We start from the raw sequence: 27,055 nt of genomic DNA, 5'->3' as shown, positions 1-27,055 counted from the left end.
TATACTTCACGATTCCCTCAGCTATACCTTCCTTCCCTGTAAGGTAACCTTGCCTCTCCTCGCTGCTTCAGCCTTGTACCCCTAAACCCACTTGGCTCCTGCTCCAAGCTGTTTTCAGAATCCTTATCCCCCGTCCCATTCTTCTATCTCCCTCCCCAGGCAAACTAGGGTGCGGGTTTTTTGTTTTGTTTTGGGTTTGTTCACCCATTCATTCACGACTCAGAAAGTCTCAACTCCTAACATGGCCTTTAACACGCCTGCAGCTTCCCCTTTTCTCGTAATGCTCTGATTCAGTCCTTGCACACATTAACGATGGACATATTTGTGTCCAACCCTTACATCTATGTCTTCTTGCTAAGAACTCACAGCCACCTCATTTCTGCCTCCAAAGCTGCCAGAATTTTTCCACAGGGAAATGACTGCCTTACAGCTCATCTTTTGAACCTGCCAGGGCAGCTGCATCCCCCTGCGTCTGGCACACCACCGGGGCATGCCTGCTAAATGCAGTGCTTGATTAACAGCAGTAGTTTCTGGTATGGGAGAGAAAGTTCACTGGCAAATCACTTCATACTTAACACTACAATAATTATTAGACTTATTTACAGATTTTAAAGAAAAACATGTCTACTATATTTATAATACAAGTGCTATGGATTTAAAAACAGCGAATATTCACTATTTGCCATTTAAAAAGGTCCGTTGAGAAGTACTGCAATTTCTCTCATATTTTACATTAATTAGTATTACTCAAGTTCAGCTGAAAAGCTTATTAGTGGGATCTTGATGAATTTAGATTCACTTAGTGAGCCATGCGCCAGCCAAACTGACTAGCGCGCATTTAAACTGAAGTCACTGTTCAGTACTGACAGTGCCAAGCCCCCTACAATTCAAGCCCCTCCTGCCTCCATTTCTCCTACAGCATCTTACTGCTAACGTGGCTTTCCCTTCTCACATCTCCACTTGGACAGATTTCCAAATCATCCACTTACATATTTTTGCCACTTGCAATATTTCTTCTCGTTTGTCCAAAGGACATTGCCATCTCCTTTCACTAGGCTATGCTATCAAGCAGCTTGTCTTCAGTACGGAACTCAATCTGTGATTTCCAAATGGTATTATCTTAAATGATGTTAAAAAAACAAAAGTGAGCTTTCAGGTGATAAAGACCTGCCAGAGCCAAGAGACAATCTGGAACGTTGCCATTGCAGGGATCAGATTGCAACATAGAATTACTTACCTGTGTAAGAGAGACCAAGCACTAGAACAAACAACTCCCGGAATTAAAAATCCCACTCGGAGACAAGCATTACAATACTAGTCCACGGCCCTGCTGCGCCGATGTGGTTAAACAGGCCGCCAAATCGCCCTGCAATTGTTCTCTGTAATTTCTCCCTTCCCCCAAGCAGATGCAGCGTATGACTCCTCTGAGGTAGCGGATGAAGTACTGGCGCAGCCATCATCATTCAGCACAGTGCAGGGAAAACAAGAGCCTAGTGTCAGAGCACTTGCCAACCTGTCGTGGGCGAAGTCACAAGACGAGCTCTCTATTGAATTCCAGCAGAAGCAGAAGAAAGATGCCCAAGGGATCCTGAAGCTACAGCTGGACAGTGATGAAAGGTCGATTCTGCGGATGAGAAGTCTTGGCTGCACGCAGAGCCCTCAAAAGGAGGGCAGAATATGAACACCAGAATTCTGATTCATCCCTCTCACACACGCACTCCCCAAAATCACCTGCTTTTACTAACTTACTCTCAGCTTATAGGAAATAAAATCTATTTTCTCCAGCAATGGTCTCCAGGAGTTGCCATAAACTCACAATGCCACCTACTGACAACTAGCAAGAGCAACCGATCTCGCCTGTCAATCCAGAGCAACTCAGGTTTTCCATTAAGTAATTTCCTCTCCATTTCCTTGTATTTATCAACTGCTCTGATGGCTGAATGCCAAGACTTCTAAATATTTGCTTCTAGTTGCTCTTTTCACAGCTTTCATCTTCCAAGGGTTACTCTTTCTGCTTCTAACAGAACAGTTTCCTTCAGATTTTCTAAACTCTTTTCAACTAATTTGACCAAGAGCAGCTAATCCCTCCCAGTTACTTAGAACACGAGAGATTACTTAAGCCTTCTCCTGCCCCAGGTAAGCACAGAATGTTTCTTCACAAATTCATACATAACCCATCCAAACAACAAACTTAAAATTCAGAAACTTTAATGACTAGATGTTTTCCATACCCTTAATAACCAATCCCCGAGTCCGTTATTTTAAATTCAAGAAATACAAACACCTGTACAAGAGGCAGCACAGTAGTTAAAGCAGGCTCTGGAGCAGGGGGAGGCAATCTGAGGCAAACACTCCACTCCTGACTGTTGCCACACTGCCCATGGCAGTCCTTGCAGCTTTCTGAAGCGCTGTTCCTACCCCCCGTCCACTTTGTCTATTGTCACTGCACCAAAACAGTCCCCTTGATCTAATTCTTACAAACACCTTTCATGCACCAGGAGACTATAACCCATTATGGCACCCTTGCATGTTACTAAGATATAAATAACAGTATAATAGGATTCATTTAGGATGCTGATGTAATATTCAGTTATTTTTGCTGGATGGAGGTCAGTCATTCTCTATTTCTTTATCCTCAGGAGGTCACCGGGGAGAAGTATCCATATTTGCATACAGCTGTGAGAATCAGACTGGAACAGAGCACTGTGGCAAGAAGAGTCGCGACACACACTAAGGAGCTATGCTGCCTGAGCCCCACTGGAACCTGCAGAATCGATTCCTCAGATGCCTACAAAGAAAAATAAATGGATTACAGGCATTTAGCAAGCTATTTCTTCTTGACTGCAACTTAGAGGATTAGGTACCATACTACTACTTAATTAGCCCTTTACTAGGGCTTCTTCTGGGATTTGAAATCAAAACCAAGACGTGACATCACCCTTCCATTCACAGCAACTGGAGCACCAGCCACTCATGCAGTGCAAAGCTCAATAAATTTATCTCCTACCCTTTTTAAATGGTAGCCATTTATATCCTCTGTATCTTTGCTCTTAAAATAGGCTTCCCATTGAGGATATGCATGTAATACAGCATGGAAGAAAGAAGCTGTCAGAATGAGCATTCCACAGATCACCAAGAAGCCAGTTTTCTCCAAGGAGAACTACTATTTGGTTCATCTGTTAGTCAGGAAGCTCCAAAAGGTTTTTGGACAAGACCTGAAGGTATCCCAGGCATCTGCAGGTATCTTAAATGTAGGAAGGCAAGTGTGTTACTAAAACAACAGATTTGTTATGAGACGAATTAAGCTTATTTCTGAATCTCTGTGCTGCTGCACCCCATTCAAGTATCAAAGGCAGTTGCTGACCACACTAAAGATCCAACTTTCCTTGGTTTTGCACACAGAATAAAGAAACTTCACCTTTTCCAAAATACTTAGCCAATCAGATAACAGCCAAACAAATAGAAGTGGCCTTTTTTTTTTTTTAAGATGTTATTCCTTCAGTCTTTACAGTTTTACCACTCCCTTAGATCATAAAGTAGTTTTCCAGCTTGCTACTCCTCTGAAGCACCTCTGTTGTAGACTTTTCCCAATTTGATCAGTGCCAATTATATCCTAGAATTCCAAGTAAACTGTTAAGGAAAAAAAAAGGTGTGGAGAGCAGCCATCACAAAGGGCTAGAAGAGCACACAGAGTGACTACAAGCATGTCAGAAGGGCAGGATGACCCGCATTAAAAGCTGGTCAGAAGGGAAGAGGGGAGTCTCTCTAATGGGGAATCACACACCTAGTCTTTTACTGATTAGTTCCTGTACTATGCAAATTGCTAATGAAAAAAAGGCAGCGATTGTTCAAAGAGAACCTAGGATTCCCACCAGAAATAAGAACTCACAGGTTTGTGCATTACGCTGTACCACTGACAGGGCCCGACACCTCTGCCTGAACAGGGAGCTTCCACTTCAGCCGGCTTCCAACACTCTGCTGACAGGGAATCTACGGAAGACGTTAATGCATCAGCAGGACCCAGATGGGATGAAGCCATATGGCCTGCAAGAGTCTGCCAAATGAGGCATCCTTCCTCCACAACAGCTTGACAGAATCCACTCCCTGAAAGCCAACAGGTGAAGCAGCACCGACAGAAACATGCCAGCTAACCTGCACGGTCAAAGTGGTGCTGGGCAGTGCTCTTCACGAACTTTGCAACTCTTCCCTTCCTGATACAGTAGGTACCCAAGAAAGAATCTCACCTGTGTGGTATCCTGACACTTCTGTCCTAAACAGGGCAAAGAATTCATCACTGGCCTGTAGACTCCTCACCTTTAGCCATGCAGTTATTATTTCTCTTCCCCCAAAACAAAGAAGTCATTCTTCCATTTCTGCTTGTTGGCCTCCTCTTGGCCCATGCAAAAACTCCCCTCCAATGGACTAAATGCTTTCATACTAATAATAAAAATGTCTTCCTGCTCATAAGTAGTAAACATGCCAGGAAAACTGAAAGATTTCACACCCCTTTTTTAATTGACCAGGCAGTCTTCCCTGCCCCCAAGTTTACCCCAGAAAATCATCTCTCAATTAATGTGCAAGGAAAGATAAAGGAGCTGAGAATCATTGGCACATTTGACTTGGCAGCTAGCAAGAATGGTTTTGTGAAAGGAAACACAATTTGTAGCAAAGTTGTAGGATTTCATTGTTCATGTAATTTGAAATACTGTCAGCGGACATCAGGTTCTGGTTTCACAGGAGTCTGAGACTCCAACCATTCTAACCTTCAGGCACACAGTTTTCTACATTCTCCCCTTAAAAAAAGAAATGCAGAAAGAAAGTGTTAGAAACCATCAGAATACTTTGATTACTGTAAATACATGACTGTGAATATTAAATACGTCCTGCATAGCTTCAGCTGCCAAGAGAAACACTGCAAAAACACAGCCTGAGCAAACAAAAAAAAACCAAACCAGGGCCTGCCAGGACTGTGACAAACAGACCAACTGCCAGTGCTTTCAGGTGAAAGAGCCCAAACAGCCTGCCACAGTACAACGGTACAATGGCAGCAGTGCAACACCAAGAGATCTGTTGACAAATAATCTGCCTTTGGTCAGGGAGCAGCAGCAGCATTCAAAGAGGAAGACAACGTGGTCTTTATCAGGGCCACTATCTTCCCCTCATGTTCACATGTCTACTGAGAGCTCCATCTCCGGAAGACAAATAAAGAACTAGATTCCAAGCTCTGGATTGCCTGCGGTTATTCCCTTCTCCCCAAAAGAGCACGTAACAAGAATCTCACTGTCACAGCAGCAGACCAACACTTCTGGGCTCTTCAGAACAACCAGCACTTCACTGGTCTCTTCTGCTGGCCGGTGGTACCGCCCGTGCACAGGCAAGGCAGCTCTGAAACAGTGAGAACACCGAGGGTCGGGTTCCATGTACAAGAGAAGAAGAAAATCTGTGGCTAAGTACTCTGGAGCCTCCACATCAATGACATCAGGAATTAACACCGCCTGTAAGCAGAGAAAAAGGGAGGGATGTGGGAGAAAAAAAGTATGAACATTTTGTGCATGGTTCTGGGATTTAAGAGGCCACTGCTGCGGTAACCTACTGCAGCATCATAAGGGAAAATAATATTCCTCTTTCTGTTTTCTAATTTTGTGGGCTGGAGGCTCAAGTTGGAAATTTTGTCCTTAAGTTTTACCAAAATAACTTTTCAAGTCCCTCTCCAATGCCAATGAGTGATTTCTACATGTGAAAAGTTTACAGTGCAACCATACCTGCAGCCAAACCTAAGAGGCAGTGGCTTAGTGATGCGTATAAGCAAAGCCACACGAGCACCCGCAAGCATCTCAACCGCACAAGTCACCTAGCGTCTTTGCATCCGTATGTTTTAACTGCATTAAGTACCTAAGGAGATTACCTTAAAGCCACATTCTCTTCTCTCCACCAAAAATGCAAAGCAAAGACTGGAATGCAGCATGGAAAGCTGTGGTGAAAATAAAGCTGCAAAGCCACTCAGTCCAAATGCATAGCACGCTACTTAGAACTCAGCAGCACCTCTTCTGTGGAGGTTAACCTTCCATCTTCCCAGCCTTTCACCATCGCTGCTCATCCAGGGCTAAGCAGAGCAGCAGCAGCTCCCCAGTACACATGCCTACGTATAGAACTAGCACCAGCACATGCCACAAAATGCCCTGACTCGGCGATGCTGATCAAGTGGAGAGATAAGATGAAATGTCAAGAAGAAAATACAGTGTGGCATCTCCTTCCGGGAAAAGAAATTAATCACCTTTGTTCAATGACCAAGATAATGAACACAGATTGCAACTCGCTGAGCATATTCCTCCTTATCTGAGTAACTGCCAGATGTCTTAGCGTCCGGGTTGTTACCTTTGTTAGGTTGTGCTGCTGCAGTGATGCCAGCTCATAGGGATCCACGTAGATTCCTGCTGGAAGACGAGTTCTAGCTGCCACTGTGCATCTTCCTGCATCCTCCCCCACCACACCAAGTTCTACCTTCACCAGCAGGTCCCTACAAACAAGTAACAAAAGGAAAACGTTCATACCTGCACTTCAAAAGATTGGAACAAAACCCCAAGAGACATATGCTGAAGTGCACAGAGATGAGATGCAGCTCTCGCCTACTACGTGTGACAAATTTGGAACACAGTTCCCTGTTGGGCCATGCTGTCCTTCTCCGGTTAGGATGATGTAGCTCACGCTGACTCCACATCCACAACCAAAATGAAGTCTCACGTCTTTGGTAACTTCTCAGAACTACCAACGGCCTCCACACAGATCTTATAAAGGGGCCTCCTGTTCTTCTGCTGCTATAGCTTGCAGAATTAATGCCTTCATCATGCTAACACATTCCTAGTGCCTGGCCATGCCTAGGGATCACAGCTCCCTGCGGATCACAGCTCAGCGAGCTGATACAACTGTGCACAAATGCAAAGAGAACCTCCTTCACAGGTAAAGCCCCGCCGGGGTGCCAGCTCACCTGTGAAACCCCTCGTTCAGGAGCTCCTGCGTGACGCCGGCACCCTGACAGGCCGCCTGCGCATCTGCGGTGACACAGAACACACGGCGGCGGTTACAGAGCAGCAGGTGAGGACCCCACGTGCGGGCACCCCCGAGCAACACCAGAGAACCGCACACACAGTCCGCACACCGCGCACGGCAGGCGGCAGGGAAACGGCGCCGCGACCCGCAGCAAGGCGGGTCCTCGGGCCCTGCCCCGGACCCTCGGCGCCCGGCCCTGCACACCTACGGCGGGGCCTTCCCGGGGCGAAGGCCCGCACCGCCGGGCCGAGCCGGTCGCCGTCGGTGCGGCCGCCCCGGGGCCGGTGCTCGGCGGAGCGGGCAGGGCCGGGCAGCGGCACCGGCTGCACGAAGGCGCCCGCCCCGCGCTGCCCGCCGCACCCTGGGCACGGGCCCCCGCCACCCCCGCCGCGGCCCAGGCCCCCGCCACCCCCGCCGGGCCACCGGGGAGCAGCTCCCCCGCGGCCGGGCCCGGCGGCACTTACGGAGGACGCAGAGCAGCGCGGCCAGCCCGGCGCGGAGCAGCGCTCGGCCCCGCCGCGGGCCGCCCGCCATGCCGGGCCCGCTCCGCACGGGCTGGCGCTGGGCCGCCCGACCCCGCGGGGCACGTCCGACCCCCGCCCCGCCGGGCCCCGCCGCCCCGGCCCCGCCGCCGCTGTCCCGCCCGGTGCCGCCCGGTGCGCGGCGGCAGGGCCCGGGCAGCCGCGTCCCGCAGGCGCCAGAGCGGGCAGCCCGCGGGGGCCTTCGGCGCCAGAGCCCGCCGCGCGGCCGTCGCCGTGGCAACGCCCCGAGGGAGAGCGCCGCCGCCGCCGCTGAGGGGAGGTGAGGGCGCGGGGCGGGCGGGCTCAGCTCCCTTCCCTCCTCGCCGCCAGCGCTTGGGCCTCGGCCGCGTACGGCCCCGGGGCTGGCTCGTCCGGCGGACACAAGCGCTAGGAAAGCGGGTTTAACGGCGCCGGGTGGCGGGGCACAGCCCCACCTGCGCGCTCGGGGCCGCCGGCCGCAGCCGCCGTTACCGGGGACACAGGCCCTGCCCCTCCTGTGCGCGGCCCCAGCGGCGTCCTCCCGCGTTTGTCTCGCCTACCCGAGGGTTTCTTCGCTGCTCCGGAGCGGGTCTCGCTCTGATCGTCAGTGACCCTTCAAGAAGCCATTTCGGTGCCGTTTGAAGCTTCGTTTCTCGTTTTAAAATAGTGAAAGTGGCTCTTGAGAGACTTCTGCTTTTCTGCCCAACTCCTAGAGCTGTTTAAAAGCCAAAGGTTGTGGTTAATTTTCAGTATTGAGAACATCACTGTAAATCTGAACTCTTTCCTACGTGAGAATCTTTCTAACAAAGAAGGAGGGCCTTGCAATCCAACTTAAAAGTAGCTTTTGAAGGTTAATGCAATTTTTCAATGCGCTAAGGCAGGAAAAGAGAAGTTGCTGCTGCCAGGCAGGCTGACATCTTCCTCTCCTGCTGCAGGACAGAATTCTGCAGGGAAGAGTAAAAAGGATAATTATGGATTAACTTCCTAAGCTCATTCATGTAGTAGCTGATGACGTGCTGATACTTGGGAGTTCAGTAGTCCTTACTTTAAGATGAAATTCTAGTTTATACGGTCTGTTCTTGCTGTCTGTATAGATAAAGCCATATGTTTAGCGGGTCAGTCGGTGTTTCCTCCTCACTCATCCCCATTCTCCACCTTTTCTGTAAGGCAAAAGTTCTCGGTTCCTCAGCACACACATGCGGCAGCTCAGCATTTTCAAATCTTAAGACACCCTTGACCCTCATGAATGTTTTATAGCTGAAGCTCTACCAGTGGTAATGTGTTGTGTAAAGAGTATTTCCATTTGTTACTTGTAAATTCTCAGATTTTCAGTTTCGTGGATGGTGTGTTTTAGTTTGATAAGGAGTAAATGGTTGAACATCATCTCCTCTCTTTAAAATTAATATTTTCTTCATTGCATAATAAGGAGTTTAATTATTTTTGATCTTCATTTCTGAATCTCATCTCTCTCCTTGGCCCATATGACGTAGGTTACAGATATGGTGCTGTATTGACATCACTCTGAAACTGTAAAGAAGCTTTATAAAAACTGAATAGGTACCCTTCCTTTTAAGTTTATTTTCTTTTAAAAAGGGGAATTCAGTGTTACATGCATCAACATTATGTATGCAAGGTTCTCCCTTACCATATTGAATAAGGGTACGCTATCCCCAGGTTTGTGACAGCAACAGAGACAGATAAAGGACACTTTGTATCCTTTCAAAGCAAATATATATAATAGACAGGTATGTATAATAGAATTTTGTCCTTGTTGCATCTCTTGCAACATTCAGGTTTAATTTTGTGGAAACTCTTTCAGTGGGGTTCCAAGACATTTCAAATTTTCATTTTATCTGCATTTTTCTGAAGATTTTTTTTCCCCAGATATGCTCAAATAATCTTACAGCAAAAACACATCATCATATCTTTACTGAAAAATCAGATTCTCCCTGAAGCCACACCTGGAGCTTTCGTATGAGCTATCAGGTGATATAAAGTTAAAAGCCTGGGTTAGAGTAGAAAAGGGTTTGGTAGGTAAGCAATTCCTGGCTTTTCAGAGCAATGGATATAATACGCAGTAAAAGTTGCTTGTGAAGAAACTGTAATACATTGATTTACTATTTTATGACATTTTTCACTTAAAAAAAGGAATAAATGTAACAAAAAGTCTTTTAGGTATCATTTAGTAGTAGCATTATTAGTGTCATTAGTGTCATTACTGAGCTGGTGGACAAAAAATATGTGTGTGGTATGTACTCCCGGATGAGTAGTGACAAAGATGTAAAGCAGCAGCTGGGCGTCACTGTGCCCCGGCAGCCAGCTCACGGAGCGTGCGGGGACACGTTCAGCTTCCACTGAAACCAAGGAGACTTGCAGCCTGGCTGCGTGTTTTTGCTGAACTTGTATCACTCTAATTCTGATAAACAGAACAGCACTGAGAGACACTCACACTTTCTTTCCCTTTTTTCTTTTCCTGTTTTTCAGTGAGCTTTGACATTGCTGAGGACCTCTCTGATAAAGCTGACCGCACTTCAGCCAGCAGCGAGAACTGTAATGACTTACACTGCAAAGAAGTGCGGCATCTGCTTTCAGCCCCTGTCCATTATCCTGATCTACAAAGAAGACGGCAAGGATAAGACTCGCCAGCGTATCATGCCCGTCAGGAATTTCTCCAAGTTCTCAGGTGTGGTGCATTTACTTGCAGTGTTCCCCAAGACCCCTCCAGACACAGTGAGAGGAACAGCTGGTTGGTAACAGCATATTTAGCTGCTTACCAGCACACCGGGATTGCAGAGAGGGGTGGTTTGGGGTAACACTGTCTCCCCTGAGGAGCCCAAGGCTACATCTTAACCCAAGGAGTGGCTCTGCTAAGTCTGGAGGTCTTGCTTTTGAGGGTTTGGGAGAAGGGGATGTGTTTCTGGGAAGAGATTTGCTTGCAGCTGTAAGTCTTCACAGTGGCTTTCTCTTTAGACTGCAGCATGGCTGCTGAGCAGCTGAAGAATAACCCTCGGCACAAGGCTTACCTGGAAGGAGTCTCGCTGCGTCAGCTACAGAAGCTGTACAGGTTGTTGAAAGGCCATTTGGGAGGAGAGAGCCTGGCTGAGAGCTTGGAAAAGCTGCGGCAGGAAACGACCATTGACCCAGAAGAGGATATGAACAAACTAGATGACAAGGAACTAGCCAAAAGGAAGACCATCATGGACGAGCTCTTTGAAAAGAACAGAAAGAAGAAGGATGATCCGGATTTCATCTACGACATTGAGGTTGAGTTTCCACAGGATGGACAGCTGGAGTCCTGTGGCTGGGACGTGGAGTCAGGTGAAGAAATCTGATTCTGGACAGATGTCTTGGGTGGGCAGTTCAGAGACCAATCTCACAGTCCTCCCAGCGTACATGTTGTTCCACGCCGTTTCCAGCTGCTGCAATTGATGCGCATTACGTTGGCTGCGGGGAACCCAAGGCCTAAGGTGCTGCAGCGCTTCCAGGTTTAAGTGAACTTTGTTTAAGAAGCCAAACTTGATGAAATGGAAACTGAACTTATTGAGTGTTTTTAGTCTTTTCCTATGGATGAGTGCCTAAAATAATTCTGAATTATTTAATCTTTCTTTTGTTTACATTTCAGTCAGCTTTGGCTGAAAACCTCACCAGCCTGCCTTGCTGTGATTTCTATTCAGCTTTCTCAGAAAACAAAGTGTTAAATATTTATGTCTCGAAAGCAGTGTTAAAGCTTTATTGTCTAAGTACGGTATTTATTATTGCTTGCTGAAATGTTAAATATATCTTAATCTTCCTGGATAAATCAACATTGCATTTAGAATATTACTCTGACATTTCCTGAGCGATGTGTAAATCTCCAGCTTCAGCTTTACAAATATAAATCCTTATATTTAAAAAATGGAATGTCTACCAAAACAAAATTAGTCTTGAAAGTACTTTTGAAAATACGGTGATTTCAGACTGCTGAAGTGATGTGTTTTGCTTCCTTCTTACTAGACGATGCTTTCTCAGTTAGTGCTCAGCTCAGGAAAAATGTGCTTAAACTAGCCAAAAAAAAGCAGATGGGGGGCAGGTCACAAAGGCTGGGGGTTGTTTTAGAGCAGAACAAAACCTTTATGCCTGCTGCCTCATCAGGGCTTAGTTCCTGGCTCGCTTGGAATCATTCTAAGGGACAACCTGATGTGACAAGCAAAGCTACAGCAAAAAGGTCCTCCAGGTAATGGAGGTTTGATGGTTAGTGGGAAATTCATCTCTGCAAATAAAGATTTTACTTATCCCACTGAAGTTTTTAATCCCACTGTCTACCGCTTCGTACTAGCCGAATCCTGCCCTCTTGTAAGAGCTGGAGGACTAAGTCCAGGATTCTTTAGAAAATCATGCAACTCCAAAAGCTTCCCAGGTTTTGGGTTTCTGAACCTGGGTGGCTGTGAGTGGGATGGGCCTTCATCCCCAGCTGAGTGGCCTCAACAAACCGATGGCTGAGGTGACTTAAGAGGAGTTGAAAATTGCTTCTGAGACTAGTTTAGTTCCTGGCTTCCTTTGCGAAACCACAAATTAATTAAAACACGTCAATTTTATCAATAAGGCATCATGCCATAGCAGAGAAGCTGGGGGCTGGACGAGCTCTCCTACACACTGAAATTATAGAGTCAGGTCTGTGAAAAATCTGAAGGGGATGTCAATTAAACTGCTGTACTCTGTCATCACTGGAGATGAGTGACCTTACGTTTGTCCAAGGGAGTCCTCAGAAAATAAGTGGAAGCTGATGCCTTGCTTGCCAAAAATTAAAAAAATACAAAGCCTGACTCAGCTTTCCCAGGAACGGAAAGGGTGTGTAGGGCTCCAGCACGTGCCTTGCTCTGCTTCCAGTCAAAAATTGCAACATAACAGCATGTAACGACCTCCCACTTGGGTGGGAGGGGACCCACAGGGACCTCTCCTCCCCATCCAGCCCGCACCCAGCTTCGTCCTGGCGGGGCCTGCACCCCCCTCCCCCGGCACGGCTGTCCCCACCGCGTGAGGTCTAATGAGGGCCAGGCTGAGGGAGGTGATTGCCTCCCTGGATCGTGAGGTTCCTGCTGGCCTGTTCCTCGAGCCCACCCCGGTCCTTTAGGACAGCAGCCATACCCAGTGCCAACTGGTCGTCCCAATTTGACTTGTCTGTGAACTTGACACAAAGGCACTCCACGGCCGCCTCCAGATCATGGACAAAGACATCCAGCAGGACAGATCCCAGAGCAGACCCCTCGTGTCTTCTCATCAGCCTCCTGGTAGAGCGTCCTGCTAACTGCTACCCTCTGTGCTTGATCATCCAACTGATTTTTACCTACCTGGCGGCCCACCCATCCAGGCTGCGACATCCTCACTTGGCTGCCAGACCGTCGTCGGACGCAGTATTGAAAGCCCGGCTGAAGTTGCGGTAAATGGACCCACTGCTCTCCCCTTGCCTATGTCATCCTGAGAGGCAGGCGGGTTGGCCAAGCGTGACTCACCCTTGGTCAATCCACGCTGACTGCCCCCAGCCACCATCTTCTAGAAACGTGCTCCAAGAAAGCATACTCCATGGCTTTCCCAACATGAGGGTGACCGTCCTGTTGCTCCCCAGGATGTCCTTCTGCCCGTTACTGAGGATGGGTGCAACGTTTGCCTTACTCCAGTCACCGAGACCCTCCCCCGATCTCCATGACCTTGCAAAGATGATGAAGAGCAGCTTGGTAGGGACTTCAGCCACCCTGAGAGCGGAAGCTTGCCTTGTTGCCCTGACATCCCTTGCATGTCCCAGCTCCAGGTGAGCCTCAGCTTTCTGGGCACCATCCCCCCATGCCAAGATACTAACACCTCCCATGATGGAGGAGCATTGAGCATCCCCCACATCGGCTCAACACGAGCAATAGCACCCACTTTTTATCCACACCCCCGGGCAGCGCCAGTCCCCCAGGTTCCCACCTACATGGCACACCCACGGCTGCACCCCACATCCCCCCACCAAAAGGAGAAGAAGCAGCAGCGGCCGGGGCGGTGGAGGAAGCGCACACATCCACCCTCTGAGGCTGGACCCAGCACCCAAAGCAGGGGGAAACAGCCCCGGGGAGGGGGTGCTTACAGGGGCACCCTGCTCACCCTGCCAGCAGGGAGGCATTGAAACGCGGCTGCGGGACCTGGTGCCGGCGCAGACCCGATGGGAGGTATCGCAGGGAGGTGTTTACAGGTCACTTGTCCCTCGGGTGCACAGCTTACGGGCAAAAGAACCGCTGAAATAGGCTGAGGGATTCCCCAGCTGGGGCCCGGTTTGGGTTTGGCTATTTTGGTCTAAAATAGGGCCAAAGAGCAGCCCCTTTTCTGGGACAGATTCGACAGCAGGTTTCCAGAGCCAGAACTTGGCCCCAGCGGTGCTGCCAGCTGGTCCAGCATGGTCTGAGCTATGCTGTTTCTTTTCCTTTTTGCTCAAGCCCCCGGCGCACCCCACATCACCGCACCGCGCTCCTCCGAGCCCAAGCAAGGACAAGCCGTCGGTGTGCCCACACAGGCACTGCCGCGCGCTTCCCCGCACCCTGTGCTCCCGTTAAACTCAGACACCGATTTCACTGGAAAAATCCTGACAGTGCCACAGGAATAAAGCTGCTCTGGTTCTCAGCAGGGCTTTTGAGTTGGCACAACCCACCACCACTTCTCATTTCCACCCACGGAAACCCTCCCAGGACCAGCGCGGCACTTCCCCAGGTAGCGCAGTGCTGGCGCGGCAGAGCCAGGACGTGCTGCCAGCGGGGCTGGCCCGAGGAGCCATGGCCACCAGGGCACGGCTTGCACAACAGTGAGAAGGCTTGCTCGTATTTTATCTCGTTTACATCTGTTTAATCCAGCAGTTGCTGGAGAAAAGGAAATCAGTGATAAAATATCACCAGCGATATAATTTATTCTCCTCTGCCTTTCAATCATTTCACATCGTTGCAGCTCGGGCTGTTTTTAATGGTCTTTTCTAATCAGATTGTGACTTAACCAAGCAACAACGTGCCCTTCAGCCCCGCTGGCCGCGCCTGCCTTAGCACAGGCACATGGGTGCTCCCGGGGCTGCCGTGTTGGCAAGAGCAGGGTGGGAGGCTGCAGCCGCGGAGCCCCTTCCCGGCAGCGCCCGCGCAATGCTTGCTCCAGCACGGGGCAACCCGCGGAGGCTGGCTGCAGCCCCAGACAATGCTGTGCGGTGGAGACTTGGCTACGGGGCGGAATAAATAAAAGGAACAGCCTGAAGCAGGGGGAAAAATGTGGTGGGGGAAACTGTCTGTGCCCCTTTGGCTGAGAGGTGTTTGGTATTGTGTCTGCTCGGCTCTCACCAGCTTCAGCTGAAGGTTTCTGCTGAAGAAGCGTCCTCTGAGCGTGCTCACCACAGCCCCAGGCTCCATCACCGGACACGGTCCTGTACTCTTTGGGTACCCTTAGGGCATCTGTAGCAGGAACGGCAGCTCTGCCAGCACCCCCTCATCCTCCATCCATTGAGTCTCCATCTCACCCACCTTGGAGGGGTTGTACCCTGCAATCCTGACAACCCGCTCGCGTTCACCATTCACGAGCCCTTCTTCCTCCTCAGCCATCAGTAAGGGCTGGACACCCCACACCGGCTTTTCACCATTTTCAGCAGCTTTTGCTTAAGTGTGAGGAAGATGAGAGCGAAGGCCACCAGGAGCGTCAGGCAGGTGGGCAGAGCCAGCACCAGGTAGAGGAGCGCCAGGTCAGCCGTCTGCCAGCGGCAGCTCCACCGGACAGGCTCGGGCAGTGCCCTGGGGCTCAGCGTGCGGGAGGCATAGCTGCAGGTCACCTCCTGGCCGTCCGGGACATGCAACCCCTTGACGTGCTGCAGAGAGTCCCACCAGCCCAGCGTGCAGCAGTTGTAGGGGTTTCGGCTGAGGTAGACCTCCCGCAGGCTCTTCCCCAGCGGCGTCTGCACAACGTCCGTCGGCAGGGCCGGGAGGCAGTTGTCCCGCAGGTCCAGGCTGCGCAGTTTCAGGATGCCCAGCGAGGTGGGGAAGACAGTCAAGGAATTCCCTGAGAGGTCCAGGTGCACGAGGCTGTTAAAGGCAGAGAAGTCCACCGCAGTGGAGGAGAGGGTGGTGTTCCTCAGAGACAGCACCTGCAGTGTCAGAGTGAGGTCCTGCAGCCACCCCAGGTCCCCGGAGAGTGCCTGGTGGTTGTCAGAGAGGTCCAAATGCATCAGCGACGTCCCCTGGAAAGGGTGGCCGCCCAGTCCCCGCAGACCACAGCTGGCCAAAGAGAGATGAGTCAAGGTCTCAACACCCCTGATGTCCACGCAGGGGGGGCTCTCCACTTCGCCTGCAACAGCTGGCTGGGGACAGAGGTCAACTCGGTTGCGGCTGAGGTCCACGGTAGTGATCTTCCTGGTGTAGGTGAAAACCCCAGGAGGAAGCGCCTTCAGCCTGTTGGTGCTGAGGTTGAAGAGCTGCAGGTTGGGCAGGATGTTGCCCCCATTGCCTACCTCCACCCCCAGCTCCTCCAGCCGGTTCTGGCTGAGGTCCAGCTCCGTCAACGTGGCTAAGGGGTCCCCCTCTGACAGGTGAAATGACTCCAGGCAGTTCTGGTTGAGCTTCAAGTGGGTAAGGGAGGGCATCTGGGCCAGGAAACCCTCTGGCAGGTACCAGACCTGGTTCTGGCTCATGTCCAGGAGGCGCAGGGAGGAGAGATTGCTGTGGCAGATCTCATCCCAGAGACTGACCGTTGTGACGTTGGTGGAGTTGCCATCAATGAGCAGGAACTGCACCGTAACGTTCTCCAGGGATGTGCCATTGGGAAGGCGCTGGTAGAAGCTCATCTCGTTGTTCTTCAGCAGCAAGGAGCGCAGCTTGCTCTGCCGGGGCAACACAGGGAAGAAGAGGAGGTGGTTGTGGGACAGGTCCAGCACCTCCAGCTCGAAGAAGTCATCACTTTCCAGGGCCAGAAACCACTCGATGACATTGTTGCTGACATTGAGCACCCTGAGCTGGGTCAGGCCGAACTCCACCACGCACGGGAGGTAGTTGTAAGCTACATTGAGCCTCTGCAGCCTCTGCAGCCCTTCAAAAGCTTGGTCAATCTCAAAGATGTAGTTCTTCTCCAAGTTCAGCTCCAACAGCTGTGTCAGGTTCATGAAGATGGATGAGTCCAGCCTCATGATGATGTTCCTGGCCACAGACAAGGACTCCAAGGAAGACAGGTTCCAGACCAAAACCGATACCATGTCCTCAGTGAGGCGGTTTCCAGCTAGGTCCAGTGTCCTCAAGGCTGGCAGAGCAGAAAGAGCAGCTGCTGTCAGCGAGTAGTTGGTGAAGAGGAGGTTGTCTGCCAAGGAGAGCACGCAGAGGCCTTGGCTGCTGAGGAAGGCACCGGGCTCAACGAGCTCCAGCCGGTTCCTGGTCAAGCTGAGATGCCACAGCTGGGGGTACGAGAGCAGAGAGGCATTGCCCAGAACCTGGATAGTGTTGTCATCAAGCAACAGCTCCTCGGTGTCACCTCGAAGATTTCCTGGGATGGAGCTCAGCCACCTCCCAGTGCAGTCCATGGTGCTCCACACCTAAAGGGAGACGTGGATATGTAACACCGCTCTGAGAGGTAGGAGCTGGGGCAAGATGAGGAGGGAGAAGTCTGGGGAGCAGAGTAAGGATGGAGGAGGTGGCTTTACAGTTAGAGCGTTGGCACCCCAGTCCACTCCTTAGCTAAGCTGGTAGCTGGGGGAGGGAAGCTTTGGGGATGCTGACACGGCCGGGCTCTGCTGGGCTGGACCAAGCAGTCAAGATGAGCCAGGGTTTGCAAGGGAGGACTTACGAGCTCGCAGCCACCCGGAGATGGTGCCCAGGCTGTGACCGCCTCGCTTCCCCATCCCGCTGCCAGGAGGACCAGGAGCAGGGAGACACCAGGGAGCAGGGCCTCCATCTCAGCGGTGGCACTCCTGTGGAGACAGAGACAGAGGTGAGAAGGTCAAAAGCTACAGATCACTCATCCCAAAAGGGCCAGGCTTTCCCAGGGAGCCCATCACGGCAACGGTGACCCTTCTGTGTGGCCAGCCTCCTGCCCACAGCTGCTGCCTGCAGGCAGCGTCCAGCTCCTGTTGTTGCCCCCAGAGGCACTGGGCTCCCAACATACCACAGCGGTGGCCACCAGGCCCCACAAGACCTGGCCCACTGCAAGCTGCCCATGGAGAAACAGCGTAGAGCCCTGGCACCGAGCCCACCCACCCCAGCAGGAGCCCTTGTGGGGTCCACCAAGACGAACCTGGAGGGGTGGAGAAGGGACGAGGAGGTGACAGCCCGGTCCCCACATGTGGGAAAGGCACCATCACCGCTGCACAGCTGCTCGCAAACGCCCCTGAACTGCAACTCTTGCGCAGAGGCTTCCCCCCCACCAGGGCTCACATCCCTCCTCTCCACACCACTCCTCCCCCAGGGACACTGACCAGCCACCACCGAGTCCCCTCCAGCACCCGTCCCTGGCAGAGGTCCTGGGGGACCGGGGGCTCCCCAGCGTGAGATGCCCCATTACTAACTTGGTGGAACTGGAGCTGACGGCATTTGCATCTGGGGAAAAGCTGAACCTCAGGCAAATGAGCAGGTCCCAGTGAGGTCTCAGCAAGCGGCGTTTTCATAACTGCCAGTGCTTGAAGAAGAAAGCTGGGGGTTATTTTTGGCAACCCAGGTAGCCAGAGCCTCGCAGCAGAGGGAGCAGGGGCCAACCTCCTGGCTTGTCTCCTTCCTTGGGAGAGCCAAAAGCGATAAGCCGGTGTCTTATAAAAAAAAGCATTTATTAATCTGTGGGGATAAGGCCGCCCTTCCCTGGGCTGGAGCTGACACATGGCAGTTTATGTCCTCCCAGGCTTCTTTCTCCAGCACCACCCTGCACGCACGGCGGCAGGAGAAGGACCCTGCTGCATCCTCACCGCACCCAAAATCCAGCGGCCTCAGCTTGCCTTCAGCCCCTGAGCCCCTCCGATGAAGCTCACACTTTCCTTCACTCAGCTCAGCCTTCCTTTGCTGCCCAGTGTTGGCCACCTCCACCAGCAGAAGCACCTCCATCCTTCCACCCTGCTCCCTGCAGCTGCAGGGCTGGCGGCAGCGTGGGCAGGAGCGCGGGCAGCAGCACGGGCAGCAGCACCCTGCCCGCAGCCCCTCGGAGGACTCCACATGCAGAGATCTGGGGGTGCCCAGGGTGCTCCCCACGGCGCACGCCAGCCCCGGCACGGGCCCACACAGCCGCAGCTCCTGCGAGCGTGGGCATTAGCAACTCAGGGGCCACCACAGATCTTCAAGCTGGCAAACAGGGCTCCCCAAAAACCCCCGGCGGGGTTTTCCCGTGGCAAAGGTATTGGGGGGCAGTTACTCACCGCGTGGGGCGGTGCGCAGGGTTTGCTGCAACTCATCCTGCGGCCGGCAGCCCCTCCGGCTGCGCTCGGGGGACCTCGGGGGACCCTCGGGGCCACGGGTAGGTGCGAGCCGCCTGGTTTCTCTCCCCCCCCTCCGGGCGTACAGCACCGATATAGCCTCTGCGGAAGGAGCTAACGGAAACGGCAGTCACATGGAGGCAGAGAGCGCAGCCAGGCACTTCGCTTACTGATCTCAGCACTTGCACCCAGGGTCATGCACTCACCAGCAGCTCCCCAGCAAGGAGGAACCGTGGGGACTGGCCAGGCGAGGCGGGGGGTGCCGGGGCAAGCAGCCCGCGCCAAGGGTCACGCCGCTCCTGGCCTTCCCACTGCTCCCGGGGACAAGCCAGCGCTGGGGACAACCCTGGCACCATGACTGCTCGGCACAGCTCGGGCAGCAAAGCCCCCACAGGGTTTCAGGCAGCATGGCTAGCGACCTGGGGCGGCTCTCGCTTGCGCAGCCACGCCACCGACCCCGCCAGGGCCGCAGAAAGGCCACCGGCCGGCTGGCGCTGCCCTCACGGCACCTGTCCCCACCGCATCCCTCAAGTCCCCCGCCGGCCTCCAGCGCGCGGCACGGGGGCTTTGACAGGAGCCAGGGGACGAGCTTCCCGCAGAGGAAGGAGAAGGTGCCGTTATTTCCCGTTGTATCCTGGACCTTGGCTCATGTCCCCAGAGTCCCTGCTTCGGGACACCGGCACCCAGCCCCTTGTTGCCTAGGACAGACTCAGGGCGCTCGGATCCCACCGCCCACAGACCTTTGGGTCTCCTGCTGCTGCTTGGGATTTCGGCAAACCCAGCACCTGGGGTGCAAGTCAGGCCCATCTGGATACAGGGACCTGCCCGATGCCAATCCCTCCACAAAAGTCAGCACAAATGGCTTCTCCCACAACTGCTAAGGAAGAGACGGACAAAAATCCACATTTCCGAGGCAATAAGGACAGGGAGACCCCCTTCCCCTTCACCACCATCTACCCCTCCTCTCCACCTCCCTTCCACCCCCTGTGTGTCCCGTAACCCCCCAGGGTCCCCATGCACCCCCAAATCCTCAACAAATCCAGCTGCTGAGGGGCAAAAATGTTTGCCTGGATTTACCTAGCTGGGAAAGGGTTCAAAAAACACAGAGAAAAGATTGAGCCCCACCACAGGAACCTGTCCGGTGGGATCAGCAGGTACCACCCTGCGATATCCGTGCTCCACATCCCAGGCACCGGCACCAATGGGACCTTCTGCAGCAATCAAGAGATGAACCGTGTTACTGTGGCACCCCAAGCACCCCACCAAGGGCCGCCACGGCCTGGGTCACCCCCACCCGCCCGACCAAGCGGCCCCCAGACCCCTGCCAGCCCGTACAAATGGCTGGGGAGATGGTTTTTCTGACTTCACCCTAAATTTCATTTCTTCTCTGGAAAGAAGCTGAACTCTCCCATATCACTCACAAAAAAGCCCTGTGGTTTCATTTCCTCCATTTTCAAGGAAGTTTTAAGTACAAAAATCAAGAAGGAAAAGAAAGAAACACTCCTCATCCAAGTGAACCAGAGCAGATGGCAGAAGCTCCGCACCAGGGCAAAATTCCCATGGCGTTGCTCAAGGTCACATGAAGGGCTGAGACTGGCCAAGGATTACAAACCCGCTCCTCATCCCCAAAACCCTGCCGTGAGCCCAACCCGAACAAAACCCACTCATCTGATGCTTGGAGCCAGCGGAGATTTGCCCTGGGCTGGGAAGTCCTGAAGCCATAGAACTCTGGTGTCCTCACCTGGGGCAATATCTGCTCTGGATGGTCTGGAGGCCTCAGGAGACCTTCTGATGTGATGCCTCCACGTGGTGCCACCAAACAGAGTGGCCCCCCGTGGGTCGAACTGGCTCCCTCCTGCAGCCCAGGAGCAGCTGGCAGAGAAAACAGCACATGTCACCCCCAGCCCGCTACTCTGGGTGACCAAAGCCTGGCCAGCGCGACCCCCTCTCCCCAGCAGCCAAGGCGCTCGCTGGTGGGGCACCGTGGGGCAGGGGGGCCCCCGTGCCACCTGGCGTGTTTGGCCCACGCTGTCCTCCCCGGAAAGCAGCCGACGTCAGGGCTGCTCCCGCGCCGGGCAGCTGGCAGCGCCCTGCATTTCACACTTGCCCCACATCCTGCAGCCAGAGGCGTTTGAAAACATCCCAAAGCTGCTGCTTGCTCCCCTCCTCTTCCTCTCAAGCAGCATCACGCCCCCACCCAGCCCTCCCAGTAAGGACTGGATGTGTGCTTTGAGGGCTTTTTATTTATGCTTTAAGAACAGTAGGGTAAAGGGATAGGGACTGAGCTGCCGGGAGCTGCTGGCCTGACCAGCTCCTCACCAAGCTCCACCCCAGCTCGGCAACACACCTGGATTAAACTGGAGACGCAGCCGCGAGGAGCTGTGTCCACCATGCAGCTGCAGCTCCTGCGGCTGTAGGACAGGACTGGGAATCCCCACAGGGTTTCACACCCAGTGAGCTTCCTCCATCCCTCCCTCCTCCTGTTCCCTCCAAACCACTTTTTCCCCCTGAACAGCTCTCAAAGTCTCAAGCACAAACCAAAAGAAAAGCTGCAACAAGAGAGCAGCCTCCCGGCCGGCCCGGCCTGCAGCACCGGCACCGGAGCCCGTGGCACGGGAGACACCGTGACCCCACGGCTGCGCCTCGGCGTGCCCCGTTTTCCTGCAGGAAACGCGGTTCCTTCCAGGGTGGAAGCACCAAGAGAAAGGTCACTCACGGCTCACACACCAGCCGGACCACAGCCTCGGACGGGTCAGGGCAAAGCAAGAGAGAAATGTTTTCCCACGAGCTTCCTCCACTCCCACTGCGATGGAGAACTGGAGGGAATTAAACAAGTTGTTCCGCCAGGGGTGAGTGCGCAAAGCACCCCCAGACTGACTCCGGGCTCTGCTCTGTCTCCAGCATTTTGCCGGACAAGGAGAGAACGCAGAGAGCACCCCTGCAAAGGGAAAGAGACTGGGAGAAGAACCAGCTGCACTGGGAAACAAGCCTGGGAGCCTTAGGTAAATACCTACAGAAACATCATGATCTCCAGGCTCCTGGGAAACCGCGAACAGCATCACAGACAGTGTCAGGGGGGCTCCAGCAACTGACTCCCTCGCAGCCGCACGTCGCCTGTTGGAGTTCACCGAAAGGGAGGAGCAGCCGTAGGGCGAAGGCAGCGTCCCCCCTGCGCCGCTCACCCCCCGGCACCGTGTCAGTGATGACTCTGAAAATTGAAGAAAATCCAAATTTTATCTTTAAAACCCACATCAAATTTTCATTTGCTGCTTGGCTGAAGTGCGCACAGGCAGCGCAAACATATCAAGACACAAGCAAAGAAGTTTAATCAGCTGCTCTGGTTAAAACTGGGGAAGCTGAAGCTCTACCGCATCTCAGAAGGCGCCGTTAGTGGTGATTGCCTCTAATACAACATGAAGTGAGAACATAAAGAAGAAAACAGATCATTTGCTACATGGCCGAAAGGAAAAAGATAAAACAGACAGCTGGATAGCTTCACTTTAAGCTACAGCTCTGAAAGTTCACCTGGCTGAATTTCTCAACCGGAATCCACCCAGTTTATCCCCAGGGAACAGCTAGGGACACGTCCCATCCCATGGCGCAGATGCATCGATGTACATGACAAGGGGCATCCCCACAGCCCCAGCACTGCAGCTGACCTGGAGCTCTGCAAGAAGCACGGCTTCCCTTCGGTGTATTTCTTACAGGGGAAACCAAGAGACAAAAATCAGCGATTTATAATCGGCTTCGAAAAATCTTCTTTCCCCGCCAGCTGTTGCCAAACCACCTGCCTGCTCATACACCCAGCCGTGCTTGGTCTCCCGCCAAGGAAACGCATGTGCTAGCGCTGACACCAGTCACTAAAGTAAAGCTTCAGGCTCCGGTTCCACAGCGGCTCGAGTGCCTGGGAGCCCCCCGCAGCCACAGCACCCTCCCCCGGGCCCAGCCTCCCCCGACTCCCTCTCCCCCTCCAGCAGCAGCCCCCGCTCCTGGCTCGCTCTTGCTCTGTGACTCCCATTCACCCACCGCTCGGCCCACCTTTGCTCCCCCATTTTCAGCCCTCATCTCCTGGCTCCTGCCAGGTTTTCGGATGGAAAGAGTGGGTTCAAAGACGCCGTCTTTGAATTAATTCTAGGTTGTTCTGAGCGGAGCGCAGAGCTTGCTCGCTCGCCTTTGCAGCGAGGCGCCGGCTGCTGGCACCAGTGGACATCAGGGCTGTGCGAGCCCAGAGAGGAGAAGGAAACCAACCCACCATGGGTGCGACGAGCCCGCCGGGAACCAGGTGAGCTTCCAGCACGAACAACTGGGAAAATTACACCTTTGGGCTTGGAGGACATTTGGTTGAGGACATAGACACCAGCCAGGAGCCCCACAACAGCAGTCTCACAGGAGATGCCCCCTTTGATCCTTTGGTCACCAAAAGGTGCGAGTATCCTCTGTGGGGCTCAGAAGAAAGGCAGAAATAGGTCTTAGTAGAAAGCAAAACCACGTTTCTGAGGGCGCTGGGCCACGTGGGAAGCAGGGAACTGGTCAGCAGCTCGGCCACAGCTGCTCCCTGGACCCCTGCGCCGGGGGGCGAGGATGCGTCCCAGTGCCCCCCCCGCGGGCAGGTCCAGCACCAGCAGCTTCATCCCTGCGGTCACCATCACGGCTCTTCCCTTTCCCACATCTGACAGCGTGAGAGATGTAAATGAGGAGGAGCCAGGCCACAGAAGGGGGAGCCACAGAAGCGATCTCGTTTCCCCCTTTGCTCGCCGCACAGGCAGCCAAGCCCACCCCGCGGGCTCTCCCAGGCTGGGGCTTTGAGGTCTGCACAAGGGATGCTCCACCACACCGATGCGAACCTCCTCCCTGCAGAGCCGCAGAGCGGCCAGATCACAGGGTCCTCTGAGCAGAGCATGCAGCAGGACACAGCAGGTGTCCAAGCAGCGGAGCCCTGTATTTCTGCAGCAACTGGAAGCCAAATGCATCTGCTCCCTTAGGAGCCATGAGACAGACACTACTGAAGTCCAGACGCTCTAGAGAACTGCTTACGATGCACCTGCAGGAGAAACAAGCGGCTGACACCAGAGAAGACAAATGATCTTTCCTCCTAGATCTCCTCACAAGCTGGAAAGCCCCACGACCAGGTTGCTTACATCTGCAGTTTGGTCTGTGCTTATGCTAGACCTGGAAGTGTTGCCCAAGTCTTTCCCACAGGGCTGCCAGATATGGATAAATTGACCTTTTCTTTTGTACTGTACAATAAAATAAGCCATTAAAACCAGGAAACCTCCCCCGCTTGTCTACTCCAGTACATTCACCGAAGTTTTGAGCATAAAACCACTGGGACTGGAAGCTGTAAGTCAGGAGAAGGCACGGACAAGGCACTGCCAGGGCACCATTCAGCAACGTCAACTGCGGCAAGAAAAACTACTCCCATTTGTAGTCACACGTACTCCTTTCCTGCCGCCTTCTGGTTAAGAGAAGTGAGTAATTCTGTCATTAATGCAGAGGGAAGTGAAACGATCTCAGCTCCTCACAGGGTGAAGCGTATCCCACCCAGCTTTCCCCTCCGGCCAGGACAGCCGATGTCCCTGCTACGCCATGTTATCTCCCCAGCAACCCTCCTGCAGGCGGACGGCAGCCCAGGCTCATGCTCCGAGATCTTCCTTCCCCAGGTCTTCAGCCACAGGGCTCAGCATCCCTCCCTTCTAGCATGAGACCTGTAGGACAAGTGACAAAGAAAAGCCAGTCTGCAGGGTCTGGGGATCGGCGCACACTCTTGCATTTAGGGCATATTCCTTCGTCTCACATAAGAAAACAGAAAAAGCTGGCAGGATGGAAGTTTCTGTGGTTTTTTAAAACAAATTCTAACCCGGATGTGACATCACTGTTGTATCTGAGACCTCATTCCTGTAGCTCTGTCTGGGAGAGACTGGGAGCTGGCTTTCACCTTCCAGTTTGAGACCTGAATTAACACAGGAGAGTGAGAGAGGGGGAAAGTTCAAAAAGTTGCATCAAACAGTAACACAGATCTTCCCCTCCTGTACTCCACTGTTCTTCCGAGAAGCGCCGCAAACTGTCTGCCAGTAAAGACAAGCCACATCCCAGAGATGCACAGTATGGTGGGCTGAGATCACCGGGCCACAGGTTGACTGGTAAAACAAACTTATTTCCATACTGCACGCTCCCCCGAGTCCCACTGGTGTTGGTTCCAACTCTGCTCCAGTTCTGCATAGGTCAATTATTTTTCCAGGAATAAGACAAAATCGTATGCTAAAGCAGAGGTAAACTCTCTTTGCCGTTTACAAAGCGCAAGATCCTGCCCTCAAGCTCTGCTCCTGCACGAGGCTTTGCAGGAGGTGCCCAGTGTCAGATGGGATCTGGCATGAGAGAAACGTTCTCTGTCACCTGAGCACATAAAAAAAAGAACCAACAACAACAACAAAAAGCCAACAAAACCCCCAAAATGCAATTTGGAGATGGTGGACAGACTGAAAAGCTTTAACCACTGCAGTATCTGGAATATCAGACAAGAACATTTGGGTTAACATCCATCCCCTCGCTGGCAGGTTTGTCCAGCACTTAGTCATTATAGTCACGTCCTGAAGCTGGCGGAGTGTACTCTCTTAAATAGCCATTTAAAAGCAACGAGACACGGCTTACTTCTAAGCACAGGATGCTCAGGAAAGAAAAGAACTTCATAACCTTGTAGTAACTCGCTCGTAGGCTGTCGGTCCCCGATGCACCAAAGTCGCTCTTGCAGCTGAAGCTGCAACCAGCAGTTTGTTACCTGTAAACTGGTACCATGGAGGTGCTGGGCAGGGAGAACAGCCCGCACCCCACTCGCTCGCAGATTTAACACGTTACCGTGGTACAGAGAGTCCAGGGAAGCTCACACACGCAGCACACCTCACCTGCCTGGGGTGAACATCGGCCTGTGCTTCCCGGGATCCATCAGGTTTTGTCTCGCCTCGATTTCCCAACTCAGCCGCTGCAGACCAGAGCGGACGGACCGCGTTAAACGGAGGCAGGGAAGGAAGGATGCCAGCACGTCCTGCTGCGGCTATGCAACCGAGCCGGAACGTTTGCCAGAGCGCAGCATTTCGTGGCTTCATTTGCACAGTGCATCTTCAGAGGCACGCTCCAACGGCGGGGACAGATGTGAAAGCAGCTGTTTTACAACAACGTGTAGGCTTTTAACATAGGTAGAACAATACAGATTAAAAAGACAAAATACATCAAGCAAACATGAAACAACTCCAGCTAGCTCAACACATCTGCAAGAGCAGGCACGGAAGGAAAGAGATACCCTGGAGCTGGTAAAATTGCAGAAAAATAATCAACCCTTGCAATATACAACAAGTTTTATTTAAAATTCCCTTTTCAATAATAATTTGGGAGTGGGGGTGTTCAGCCACAATGGAATTTAAATTATTATTTTTATAATAATATTTTGACGATATCACTATTTCCTGACCGTAAATGCCTGAGAGGAAGAAAAGCAGCTCTGGGGAAAAGCAGACCTTGAATGGTAACCATGACATTTTGTTTGAGCCTCTCAAACCCCTTTCTACCTTTTAAGGTGATCTCAGAGTCTCAGCTCAGTTTACTGTCACTGGAGAGGATTTTCTGAAACGCAAAGATTTGCTCAGCCTAATTTCAGGATCAAGGGTTCAAATGAAGTACATTTTAAAAATCCTAAGCCCGTTATCCACTTCTCAGCAAGCACCTGCTTCGTTGAGGTTTTTTTAGTTTGTTCTGGTTTTTTAAAAGGACGGGAGGCAAAGGCTAACGGAGGAGGTTCCATATTAAATGTTTATTTTGCACATCACTTAGGAAATGGGAAGCCTAGGCTGCCCCAAGGCTGTTAACTTTGCCCTCTTGTGGGAAGGTGTCAGAAGTCATTCAGAAGTCACCATACAGCGCTAGAGAAAGCTGCTTCAAGTACCAACCAGCAGGTTTAGCATCACTGCAGGAAAAGCCTTCTGTATTCATTTCCCACTTCATTAATTTTCCTTCCAACCAAATTATACCTTGGTGCGAGGTGGACTGCTATCGCGTGCAGAAATCAAACACATTGCACTCCCAAGCATTTAAAACCTCTTTTGTA

The 27,055-nt window shown here is 52.5% G+C and overlaps 3 protein-coding genes across 6 annotated transcripts; 1 reads left to right on the top strand and 2 right to left on the bottom strand.

Moving 5' to 3' along the window:
- Positions 1-2,191: 2,191 nt before the first annotated feature.
- On the bottom strand, positions 2,192-7,643 carry PIGX (phosphatidylinositol glycan anchor biosynthesis class X). Its single transcript, XM_037407040.1, has 6 exons — positions 7,512-7,643; positions 6,986-7,049; positions 6,376-6,517; positions 5,282-5,495; positions 3,890-3,990; positions 2,192-2,788 (listed from the first exon to the last, which is right to left on the bottom strand). The coding sequence occupies exons 1-6, from the start codon at positions 7,579-7,581 to the stop codon at positions 2,636-2,638; spliced, it is 744 nt and encodes a 247-aa protein (XP_037262937.1). The 5' UTR covers positions 7,582-7,643; the 3' UTR covers positions 2,192-2,635.
- CEP19 (centrosomal protein 19) lies at positions 7,000-14,347 on the top strand. 3 transcript variants are annotated; one of them, XM_037407043.1, is made up of 3 exons: positions 7,000-7,092; positions 10,032-10,230; positions 10,518-14,347. In XM_037407043.1, the coding sequence occupies exons 2-3, from the start codon at positions 10,101-10,103 to the stop codon at positions 10,877-10,879; spliced, it is 492 nt and encodes a 163-aa protein (XP_037262940.1). In that variant the 5' UTR covers positions 7,000-7,092; positions 10,032-10,100; the 3' UTR covers positions 10,880-14,347. The 3 variants fall into 3 exon arrangements, with proteins under 3 accessions (XP_037262940.1, XP_037262939.1, XP_037262941.1); XM_037407042.1 differs by lacking the exon at positions 7,000-7,092 and adding an exon at positions 7,788-7,848; XM_037407044.1 differs by lacking the exon at positions 7,000-7,092 and adding an exon at positions 7,917-8,279.
- A 92-nt stretch (positions 14,348-14,439) lies between these two features.
- Positions 14,440-19,153, bottom strand: NRROS (negative regulator of reactive oxygen species). Of its 2 annotated transcripts, XM_037407038.1 has the most exons (4): positions 18,904-19,153; positions 18,070-18,179; positions 17,352-17,475; positions 14,440-17,100 (listed from the first exon to the last, which is right to left on the bottom strand). In XM_037407038.1, exons 3-4 carry the CDS (start codon positions 17,457-17,459, stop codon positions 15,130-15,132), a joined length of 2,079 nt encoding a protein of 692 aa, XP_037262935.1. In that variant the 5' UTR covers positions 17,460-17,475; positions 18,070-18,179; positions 18,904-19,153; the 3' UTR covers positions 14,440-15,129. The 2 variants fall into 2 exon arrangements, with proteins under 2 accessions (XP_037262935.1, XP_037262936.1); XM_037407039.1 differs by lacking the exon at positions 18,070-18,179.
- Between the last annotated feature and the right edge of the window lie 7,902 nt (positions 19,154-27,055).

This window comes from Falco rusticolus, chromosome 13, assembly GCF_015220075.1.
Source record: "Falco rusticolus isolate bFalRus1 chromosome 13, bFalRus1.pri, whole genome shotgun sequence".
NCBI classification, from domain to species: Eukaryota; Metazoa; Chordata; class Aves; order Falconiformes; family Falconidae; genus Falco; species Falco rusticolus.
The sequence above is the reverse complement of the archived record's forward strand: the minus strand, read 5'-3'. Positions and strand labels throughout refer to the sequence as shown.

Coding starts and splice junctions, on each gene's coding strand:
- NRROS (XM_037407038.1), bottom strand. CDS start 17,459: ATGGAGGCCCTGCTCCCTGGTGTCTCCCTGCTCCTGGTCCTCCTGGCA. Junction 17,101..17,351: donor CTCCGGGTGGCTGCGAGCTC/GTAAGTCCTCCC, acceptor GTCTCCCTTTAG/GTGTGGAGCACCATGGACTG.
- CEP19 (XM_037407043.1), top strand. CDS start 10,101: ATGACTTACACTGCAAAGAAGTGCGGCATCTGCTTTCAGCCCCTGTCC. Junction 10,231..10,517: donor GAATTTCTCCAAGTTCTCAG/GTGTGGTGCATT, acceptor CTTTCTCTTTAG/ACTGCAGCATGGCTGCTGAG.
- PIGX (XM_037407040.1), bottom strand. CDS start 7,581: ATGGCGGGCGGCCCGCGGCGGGGCCGAGCGCTGCTCCGCGCCGGGCTG. Junction 7,050..7,511: donor CGCGCTGCTCTGCGTCCTCC/GTAAGTGCCGCC, acceptor GTGTCACCGCAG/ATGCGCAGGCGGCCTGTCAG. Junction 2,789..3,889: donor ACAGCGTAATGCACAAACCT/GTGAGTTCTTAT, acceptor TTTTCTTTGTAG/GCATCTGAGGAATCGATTCT.